Source organism: Arachis ipaensis, chromosome B09 (assembly GCF_000816755.2).
Source record: "Arachis ipaensis cultivar K30076 chromosome B09, Araip1.1, whole genome shotgun sequence".
NCBI classification, from domain to species: Eukaryota; Viridiplantae; Streptophyta; class Magnoliopsida; order Fabales; family Fabaceae; genus Arachis; species Arachis ipaensis.
The window spans coordinates 16,292,979-16,304,616 of record NC_029793.2 but is presented as its reverse complement, the minus strand read 5'-3'; the positions used below and the strand labels follow the sequence as shown (position 1 = coordinate 16,304,616).

At 34.4% G+C, this 11,638-nt stretch overlaps 1 protein-coding gene across 1 annotated transcript in view; it reads left to right on the top strand.

Moving 5' to 3' along the window:
- The window catches only part of LOC107619474 (ubiquitin-like protein ATG12), a 3,745-nt gene extending 2,044 nt beyond the window's left edge, over window positions 1-1,701 (top strand). Inside the window, exons 3-5 of the mRNA XM_016321772.2 lie at window positions 286-354; window positions 440-502; window positions 1,401-1,701. Of these exons, the coding sequence (XP_016177258.1) occupies window positions 286-354; window positions 440-502; window positions 1,401-1,460 (192 nt within the window). The 3' untranslated portion in view covers window positions 1,461-1,701. The remainder of the gene's footprint in view (window positions 1-285; window positions 355-439; window positions 503-1,400) is intronic.

The following is an 11,638-nucleotide window of genomic DNA, read 5'->3' as shown; positions in this document are numbered from 1 at the left end:
TTTGAAGTAACCCTGTCCTCTCCCTTCGAGCGGAGTGGGGGTTTCGTCACTGATATAAGGGGAAAGAAAGCTGTAGACTTGTATCTGCCTGAATTTTCTGTGGCTGATACAAGTTTGAATATAGAACTGATCAGAAATGGAACATGCAGATCTTAATAGTTGTAAAGTCAAATCTGAAAGTAATGATTACGAGGATTGCTAGCAAGAATGAATTGTTAGTTTTCTACATGCATTCTTCTTGAAATCTTGAAATATAAAATGATGTCTTTATATTTGATATTGCAGATAGCAGGAGCTGATAAATTTGCAAAGGTTATAGACTTTCTTAGACGGCAACTCCACAGGGAAACATTGGTAAACAATCACTGTGTATTTTACCTGTATAGTTGTCTAAACTCTAAAGGATCTGCATACTCAAATTTGTTTCCTGGTTTTGCAGTTTGTATATGTCAACAGTGCTTTTTCACCCAATCCTGATGAATCGATCATTGATTTGTATACTGTAAGAAACTACTGGATCCCCTTTTCTATTAGTTTTTATAACTACTGGATCTTATAGTTTGTAAGTAATTTGATTGTGGGGGAAAAAAAAGAATCATAATACTTAACCAATTAAAATTTTTCTGAGAGAAGGAAGATAGAATAATATGTATTTAAAAGAAAAATGATGAGGCCACCTGCTATCCCTTGGTTAATTAGATTGAGCATGCAGTAGATTAGGTATTTCTTGGGTGCACATGGATAAGTACCCTTGTTTTCTTTTGAATCTTTCTTCAAAATACCATTGGTACTTCCTATTCAAGCATTACAATAAGCTAGTGTCATTTAAGTGCATGCTAGTCCTGTACAATATAAAAGTCTGTTAATTCACGATTTACGAAGTTTTATTGAAAAAATTTGGTGTTGGAAGGACAATCATCTTATACTATTTTACAGATCTGTAGTTTGTATAATATTCTTGTAAAAACTAGTCAACTAGTACTGGTTATTGTACCCATATCCATGTAACCCAGGACCTAGGTTATCATACGCATAAGTTGGCCTTCAACCAGAGAGTAAAATGAAAGTAATGGTCATGGTTCAACCTTGAATAATTCATCTGGGTTTTTAGTTTAATTAAACTATTTGCTATGATAGATTTGCTTTTGCAAAACGTTGGAATTTTTCTAGAATTTCTGTTAGTAAATATTGTGTTTTTTCCGGGTCGTTCCTTTTTCTCCATCTCTCTTTGTATATTACAGGTGTTTAGCCCAAAAATGCTAGAGTAGCAATGGCAGTCAATATTCTAATTACTGTTTAGATGTTTTTGGTGCTGCTTTATATACCTAATCATGCAATTTATTTGTCAGATTGTCATTTGAGTATTTTCTTTTCTCCTTTGTTTGGTTTTTATTTTCCAGAATTTTGGTTTTGATGGCAAATTGGTGGTCAACTACGCATGTTCTATGGCATGGGGCTAATTCTGAATGATGCTTGCTAAACATATAATTTCTTCTTATTAATTGTGAATACGTTTAGTTTTGACAAAAGGATAGAATGGAACAGAAACATGAAACCCAAACATTTGTTGTTTTTTTAATTATTTTTTTCTTCCTTTGCGTGTATAAATTCAAAGCAGAAGAGTTACCCACTTGAATGTCGCGACAAAAAGAAAAGTTCATTAATATCATAATTTACGGATTGTTATGGCTTTGAGGGACCCATGTTTAAAATGGTTGAAGTGCTTATCCTTAGGGTGTTTACTTTAATAATTATCGTATTGTTATGTAGTTTAAGCAAGTTACTTCTTTGTAGAGGTAAAAAGGGAATGAAATGCTTCACAAATGAACTATGTGTAATTAATTTACAATGTAATTTTTCATTCGTGAAAATTCTCTGTTCCATTTTTATCCCCCTAACCAAACGTATTATTAGGAGTCTTGTTTGATCAGGGTTGTTCTATGTGAAGCATGAGGATAATCCAGCACTTCTTCAGCAAGCAGTTGTTAGATGTAATGTTTTAAAAATCTGATTTAAGAACTATTTGGCAAGAATTTATTTTTATTGATTAATAAATAGTTAAATCAAAATTTGATCAAACCAAAAACATCGGTGAACAATCATTGATTCTTTAGATCGCTGGATTAATGTGGTGTGCGACTTTGAACAAGTATTACTATATTTGTAGCACTAGTATAATAAATCTCAGGTGGTATGGGATTGAATCCTCTTTATTTTTTTCTCATTTGAGAGAGTAAAATGTGATTTTTCATTATACAATTTATAAGTAGGACTAAAAAAAAAAATGAGAAAAAATGTTAAAAGGTTAAAAATTACATTATTTTACTTCCTCAATTATAAAAAAAAAAGAATGAGAGGGCATTGTGTAATACTGCAGTCCTGTGTTTTTTTAATCCAATGTGTACTTTCGATGTCTATCTAGGTAAACTATCTCATAAATCCAAAAAATCGTTTTTTCAAATCAAAACAATTAAAACTCAATAAAATGTTAAATTGATTTCCAAACTATTATGTAGTCATTTTAGTTTTTGATCTTGTTTATTAGCTGTTAGCCCTTGAACTTTTGAATTGTAAGAGATATTAGTTCTCTTTTTGTCTTTTTACAAATTTTGATAATTTAAAGTGGAGACGAAAAAGTCATCTTTTAAAAATTTAGGATTGATTTATATCTTGTAATTTAAAAATTTAGGAATTGTAATTTTTTTACTTTTAAAGTTTGTCACCATTTAACTGTTACAACAAGGATGGATAAGGATGAATGCCTATTTATGAGCGGATCCGTTTTCCTATGCTGAAAGGAACAAGTTCTCATGACAAAGCACAATTAATGATAAGTAAAATTTGTTTGCCTATAAAAGCATGAACGTGGCAAAAAGATTATACACACAATTACAAATACTCTCCTTTTTCTCTTTTTACAGTAATAAAATTATCTTCTCTTTTATACATTACTAATAGTTTCTCTCTCTCTTTCTCTATCTTTACGTTAGTGCATATAAATATATAAATTATTTTATCGAGTTAATTATATTAATATTAAAGTCTTCTATTTACATATCTTTATTTTATATTTAGAACATCTTCCTTATTTATTTCACAACACGTTATCAGTACGAGACTCTGATCAAATTTTAGGAAGACTCAGGTAACAAATTTTTATTATGTCGAAGCTCTCTCATCTTGAATTTAATACTCTTGATATATCTGGAAATAATTATTTATCATGGATATTAGATGCTGAAATCCATCTTGATTTAATGGATCTTGGAGATACCATTAAGACTGAAAATAATGCATCCCAGAAGGATAAAGCCAAAGCCAATATTTTTTTTCGTCGTCATCTTGACGAAGGATTGAAAAATGAATATCTCATATTAAAAGATCTTGCAGATCTTTGGAAAGACCTTGAACAAAGGTATAATCATCAAAAGACGGTGATATTTCCTCAAGTCCGATATGAATGGACGCACTTGCGTCTACAGGATTTTAAATTCATAAATGAATATAATTCAGCAATGTTTCAAATCACCTCACGAATGAAATTATGCAGGTAAAAGATATCTGATAATGATATGTTAGAGAAAACTTTCTAAACCTTCCATGTCTCGAATGTGCTCTTGCAGCAGCAGTATCGAGAAAAATGATTTAAAAAATATTCTGAGCTAATTCTTGCGTTCTTGTTGCTAAACGCAACAATGAGTTGCTCTTAAAGAATCACAAAGCGCGCCCAGCTGGCGCCGCCGCATTTCCTGAAATAAATGCGGCAAATCATTACCCCAGAAGAGATAAATGACAAGGTTTTGGTAACAAGAAAAATTTTGGAAGGAAAATGAATTATGTTTAAAAGAGAGGATCTCACCAGAAGTGGGATAAAGAAAGAAATATTGGGCAAAATAAATCAACAGAGGATAAGTGTTTTCGTTGTGGTGAAAAGGGCCATTGGTCACGTACCTGTCATACACCAAGGCACCTAGTCGATCTTTATCAAGCGTCTTTGAAAAAGGATGACAAAGGAAAGGAAACGAATTTCGTTTCAAATGATGCTGAAAATTCTACCACTCATTATGATGTATCTGATTTCTTTGAGGATCCTGAAAAAAATATTGGTCATTTGATCAATGATGGAATAGTTTAATACGTGAAATTGTTAAGTATTCATGTAAATAAATAATATAAGAAACTTATTGTTAAGTTGTATTTTCTATATATTTAAGTTTCAAATATGATGTATATAAATAATGAAATATTAATGTTTATATTTAAGAATTTTGAAATCATTAAATGTGTCAAATTTTAAATAATAATAATAATAATAATAATAATAATAATAATAATAATAATAATAATAATAATAATAGTGATAATAATAAAATTTTAGTATATGACATTACGTACAGTGTTTCTTAGAAAAATAATTCCAGTCAAGAATTCAATTTGACTGTGCATGTATTACTACTTATTTTATTATTATTTATCTTTGAAGGAAATGGCAAGGATATATAATGAAGATGTATGCCTTGCGGATAGTGCAAGTTTGCACAACATTCTTAAAAGTGATATATATTTTACCCATCTTGTGCCAAAAGAAGAATATGTTAATACTATTATTGGCTCAGGCAATGTGATAGAAGATTTTGGAAGAGTTATAATTTTGTTTCCCGGAGGAACAAAAGTAATAATAAATAACGCACTATTATCTACCAAGTCTTTGAGGAATTTGTTGAGTTTCCAAGATATTCGTCGAAATGGATATCATATTGAAATTATGAATGAGGAAAATCATGAGTACTTATGTATCACAACTCATGATTCAAATAAGAAGATTATACTAGAAAAGTTACCCTCACTTTCATCTGGGATATATTATACCAAAATTAGTGCAATTAAATCACATGCCATTATAAACCAGAAGTTTACTAGTCCAAATGAATTCATAACTTGGCACGACCGATTGGGTTATCCGGGAACAATCATGATGCGGAGAATTATTGAAAACTCTCATGGACATTCACTAAAGAACCAGAAGATTCTTACATCTAGTGAATTTCATTGTGTTGCATGTTCTCAGGAAAAGTTAATTTTAAGGTCATCACCAGTAAAGATTGGATTTGAGTCCCCTGAATTCATAGAAAGGATTCAAGGCGATATATGTGGACCTATTCATCCACCAAGTGGATCTTTTAGACATTTTAGGGTCCTAATAGACACATCTTCGAGATTGTTACATGTGTGCTTATTGTCTTCTCACAACCTGGCGTTTGTGATATTACTTGCTCAAATTATTCGATTAAAAGAACAATTTCCAGAAAATCCAATCAAAGCAATTCGTCTTGATAATGCTGGTGAATTTACTTCCCAAGATTTTGATGCTTATTGTATGGCTAATGAAAAAAGTGTTGAACATCCAGTAGCTCATGTTCACACACAAAATGGGTTAGCAGAATCACTTATTAAATACCTCCAATTAATTGCTAGACCCTTACTTATGAGAACAAATCTCCCAACTTCGGCTTGGGAGAATGCTATTTTGCATGCCGCAGCACTTATTCGTTTGAGACCAACAAGTTACCATCAGTTCTCTCCTATGCAATTAGATTTTGGCCAGCAGCCAAATGTTTCCCATTTAAGAATATTCGGGTGTGCAATATATGTTCCCATTGCACCACTTTCTCGCACCAAAATGGGACCCCAAAGAAAATTGGAGATATATGTTGGATATGATTATCCTTCTATAGTGAGGTATCTTGAGATACAAACTGGAGATGTGTTTAAATCCCGGTTTGCAGGTTGTCATTTTGATGAATCAAAATTTCCAATATTAGGGGGAGAGAATAAGCTTCTTGAAAAAGAATTTAATTGGAATGCATCATCCTTGATGCATTTAGATCCTCGATCAAGGCAATGTGAACTAGAAGTTCAAAAGATTATACATTTGTAAAGAATAGCAAATTAATTGCCTGATGCATTTTCCGATACAAAGAGGATAACCAAATCTTATATACCAGCGAAAATGCCCCAATTCGAATTTATGTCCCAATCGGACAAATAGCCACTGAAGTAAATTCACGCCAGAAGCGTGGCAGGCCTGTCGGTTCCAAAGACAAAAATTCTCGAAAAAGAAAAGAGGTAAATACTATTCCTATTGAAAAAGACATAGTAAAGACACATGCAGTTGTCCAAAATTCTAATATAGTTTTAATGCCAGAAGACATTCAGGTACCTAAAAATTGTGAAAATGACAAGATCTCGATAAATTATGTTTTTATAGGAGAGAAATGGGATCGAAATAAGACAATTGTCAATGAAATATTTGCATATAAGTGGCATTAAATATCATGCATGAAAGTAAGGATCTTGAGCCAAGACCAGTCGAAGAATGTCGACAAAGAAATGATTGGCCAAAATGGGAAGAAGCCATGAAGGCTAAGTTAGACTCACTTGCAAAACGTGAAGTCTTTGGACCTGTAGTCCGTACACCAGAAGATGTAAAACTTGTTGGATACCGATAGGTATTTGTGAGAAAACGAAATGAGGAAAATGAAGTTGTGCGCTATAAAGCCCGACGTGTGGCACAAGGTTTTTCACAAAGGCCCGGTATAGATTATGAAGAAACGTATTCCCCTGTAGTGGATGTGATCACATTGCGTTATTTGGTCAGTTTATCTGCATATCATAAACTGCATATGCATTTAATGGATGTGGTAACATTCTACTTATACGGCTCATTAGATTGGGATATCTATATGAAAGTCCCTGAAGGACTAAAGATGTCCAAACCATCCAATGAATATTCGAAGGGGTTATTCTCAGTTAAATTACAAATATCTTTATATGGTCTAAAGCAATCTGGACGAATGTGGTATAATCGTCTTACTGAGTATCTGGCCAAAAATGGATTCAAGAATGATAATATCTGCCCGTGTATTTTCATAAAAAAATCTGCATCTGGGTTCATTATAATTGCTGTGTACGTTGATGATTTAAATGTCATTGGAACTCTTGAAGAGATTCCAACAATTATAAAAACTCTAAAAAAAGAGTTTGAGATGAAAGATCTTAGAAAGACTAAATTTTGTCTCGGCCTGCAGATCAAACATACAAAAAATGGAATCTTTATTCATCAAACAACATATACGGAAAGATCTTGAAGAGATTTTATATGAATAAGTCACATCCATTAAGTACCCCAATGATTGTAAGATATTTGGATATGGAAAATGATCAATTCCGTCCTAAAGAAGAGAATAAAGATATCCTTGGTCCTGAAGTACCATATCTTAGTGCCATTGGAGCGCTAATGTATCTTGCTAATAATACACGACCTGACATATCATTCGCGGTGAATTTACTAGCAAGGTGTAGTTCCCCTCCAACTAGAAGACATTGTAGTGGAATCAAGCAAATCTTTCGATATCTTCATGGAACAGTTGATATGGGATTGTTTTATCCCTATGGATCTAAGTCACAACTAGTTGGCTATGCAGATGCAGGATATTTGTCTGATTCACATAAAGGAAAATCTCAAACAGGATACCTGTTCACATATGGTGGAACAACTATATCATGAAGGTCCACGAAACAGACAATTGCTGCAACATCCTCTAATCATGCCGAAATACTAGCGATTCATGAAGCAAGTCGCGAGTGTTTTTGGCTCAGGAGTTTGATCCAATATATTCGGTCATTATGTGGACTGATTGATCATAAGATAGCTCCAACTATCCTGTTTGAAGATAATACAACATGCATTGCTCAGTGGTACGCGGAATCGTGATTACACTTTAATTATGTAAAGTTCATTGCTCTTTCTTTCCCTGGGAATGGCGCCAAAAACATGATGCCAAAACCACGGTTCACAACTCCGTGTAACTGACCAGCAAGTGCACTGGGTCGTCCAAGTAATACCTTACGTGAGTAAGGGTCGAATCCTACGGAGATTGTTGGTATGAAGCAAGTTATGGTCACCTTGCAAATCTCAGTTAGGCAGATATAAATTGATAATGGTGTTTTCGAATTTAATATAATAAAATGGGGATAGAAATACTTATGTAATTCATTGGTGAGAATTTCAGATAAGCGAATGGAGATGCTTTCGTTCCTCTGAACCTCTGCTTTTCTGCTATCTTCATCCAATCAGTCTTACTCCTTTCCATGGCTGGCTTTATGTGATACATCACCACTATCAATGGCTACTTTCAGTCATCTCTCGGGAAAATGATCCAATGCCCTGTCACGGCACGGCTAATCGTCTAGAGGCATCACCCTTGTCAATGGCTTCATCTTATCCTCTCAGTGAAAATGGTCAACGCACCCTGTCACGGCACGGTTATTCATCTGTCAGTTCTCGATCATGCTGGAATAGGATTTACTATCCTTTTGCGTCTGTCACTAACGCCCTACAATCGCGAGTTTGGAGCTCGTCATAGTCATTCATTCATTGAATCCTACTCGGAATACCACAGACAAGGTTTAGAATTTCCGAATTCTCTTGAATGCCGCCATCATTCTAGCTTACGCCATGAAGATTCTGATTAAGAGATCTAAGAGATACTCATTCAGTCGAAGGTAGAACGGAAGTGGTTGTCAGGCACGCGTTCATAGGGAATGATGATGATTGTCACGTTCATCACATTCAAATTGAAGTACGAATGAATATCTTAGAAGCGAAATAAGAAGAATTGAATAGAAAACAGTAGTACTTTGCATTAATCTTTGAGGAACAGCAGAGCTCCACACCTTAATCTATGGAGTGTAGAAACTCTACCGTTAAAAATACATAAGTGAAAGGTCCAGGCATGGCCGAGATGGCCAGCCTCCTAAAACATGATCACAGGATCAAAATACAATCCGGGATTGTCAAAAAGACTCTGGATGGTCAAAAGACTAGTAAAAGGTCCTATTTATAATAAACTAGCTACTAGGGTTTATAGAAGTAAGTAATTGATGCATAAATCCACTTCCGGGGCCCACTTAGTGTGTGCTTGGGCTGAGCTTGAGTGTTGCACGTGTAGAGGTCCTTCTTGGAGTTGAACGCCAGCTTTTGTGCCAGTTTGGGCGTTCAACTCTGGTTTTGGCTCCTTTTCTGGCGCTGGACACCAGAATTGGGCAGAGAGCTGGCGTTGAACGCCAGTTTGCGTCATTAAAACTTGGCCAAAGTATGGACTATTATACATTTATGGAAAGCCCTGGATGTCTACTTTCCAACGCAATTGGAAGCGCGCCATTTCGAGTTCTGTAGCTCCAGAAAATCCATTTTGAGTGCAGGGAGGTCAGAATCCAACAGCATCAGCAGTCCTTTTTCAACCTCTGAATCTGATTTCTACTCAAGTCCCTCAATTTCAGCCAGAAAATACCTGAAATCACAAAAAGACACACAAACTCATAGTAAAGTCCAGAAATGTGAATTTAACATAAAAACTAATGAAAATATCCCTAAAAGTAACTAGATCCTACTAAAAACATACTAAAAACAATGTCAAAAAGCGTATAAATTATCCGCTCATCACAACACCAAACTTAAATTATAAGGACTCGGTCCAACCTTTGATTAAAGTTAACCCTTCTAGTGTAGGGGCATTCATCTCCTTGCATCATGGGCAAGTTGAATGCCAACCTCACATTTTCCGGACTAAAATCTAAGTATTTCCCCCGAACCATTGTAACATAGTTCTTTGGATCCGGGTTCTTACTTTGATCATGGTTCTTGGTGATCCATGCATTGGCATAGAACTCTTGAACCATTAGGATGCCGACTTGTTGGATGGGGTTTGTTAGAACTTCCCAACCTCTTCTTTGAATTTCATGTCGGATCTCCGGATACTCATTTCTTTTGAGTTTGAAAGGGACCTCAGGGATCACCTTCTTTTTGGCCACAACATTATAGAAGTGGTCTTGATGGGCTTTGGAGATGAACCTTTCCATCTCCCATGACTTGGATGTGGAAGCTTTTGTCTTCCCTTTCCCCTTTCTAGAGGATTCTCCGGTCTTAGGTGCCATCAATGGTAATGGAAAAACAAAAAGCTTATGCTTTTACCACACCAAACTTAGAATTTTGCTCGCCCTCCAGCAATAAAAGAAAGAATAGATGAAGAAGAAGAAGAAATGGAGGAGAGGGAGAGTGGGAAGTGTTTCGGCCAAGAAGGGTGTAGAGGGGTGTGTTGTGTGAATTTGATGAAGAATAGAGGGCTTTATATAGGGAAGGGAGGGGGGAAAAGGTTTCGGCCATACGGGTGGGTTTGGGTGGGAAATTGGTTCTGAATTTTTGAAGGTAGGTGGAGTTTATGAGGTAGGTTTATGGGGAAGAGTGTTTATGGGGTTGTGTGAAAGAGAGTGGTGAGAAGAAGTGAGTGGAGGTAGGTGGGGATCCTGTGGGGTCCACAGATCCTGAGTTGTTCAAGGATTTACATCCCTGCACCCATTAGGCATGTAAAAATGCCTTTGCCACAACTCTGGGCGTTCAGCGCCAGGTTGGTGCCCATTTTGGGCGTTCAACGCCCATTTGTTGCCATTTCTGGCGTTGAACGCCAGAACCATGCTTGTTCTGGGCGTTCAGCGCCAGGATGCTGCCCATTTTGGGCTTAATTTCCTCTTCAGAGTCCTTTCAGGTTCTGGATTAGCTTCAACAAGAATGCCTTTTTCTCTGTCCCTACTCATAAGAAAGAGGAGAGAAAAAGAAAAGAAGAGGAATCCTCTATGTCACAGTAAAGAGGTTCCTTATTGTTAGTAGAAGAAAAGAAGAGGAGAAAAATCTGAACTCAGAAAGAGAGAGAGAGGGTTTGGATTTTTGGTGGGTGAGGGAGAGATGTTAGTAGATGAATAAATCAATAGAATAAGATGAGAGAGGGGAACTTTCGAAAATAATTTTTGAAAAAGAGTTAGTGATTTTTGAAAATAGTTTTTGAAAAAGGTTAGTAGTTTTTTTTTTTTTCGAAAATTCAAAATAAAAATAAAATAATTAGTTAATTAAAAGAAATTTTTAAAAAAAGGGGAAGATATTTTCGAAAATAGAGAGAGAGAGTTAGTTAGGTAGTTTTGAAAAAGATAAGAAACAAACAAAAAGTTAGTTAGTTAGTTGAAACAAATTTTGAAAAGATAAAAAGTTAGGAAGTTGGAAAAGATATTTTGAAAAGATATTTTTGAAAAAGATAAGATAAGAAGATATTTTTGAAAAGATATGATTGAAATTAGTTTTTGAAAAAGATTTGATTTTTAAAATCACAATTAATGACTTGATTTATAAGAAATCACAAGATATGATTCTAGAACTCAAAGTTTGAATCTTTCTTAACAAGCAAGTAACAAACTTGAAATTTTTGAATCAAAACATTAATTGTTATTGTTATTTTCGAAAATTTGGTAAAAAAATAAGAAAAAGATTTTTGAAAAATATTTTTGGAATTTTCGAAAATAACTAAGAATTTTGAAAAAGATTTGATTTTTGAAAAAGATTTTTGAAAAAGATAAGATTTTCAAATTGAAAATTTGATTTGACTCATGAGAAACAATTTGATTTTAAAAATTTTTGAAAAAGTCAATCCAAATTTTTGAATTTGATGAGAGAAAAAGGGAAAGATATTTTTTTGATTTTTGAATTTTTATGATGAGGAGAAAAACAAGAAAAATGATGCAATGCATGAAA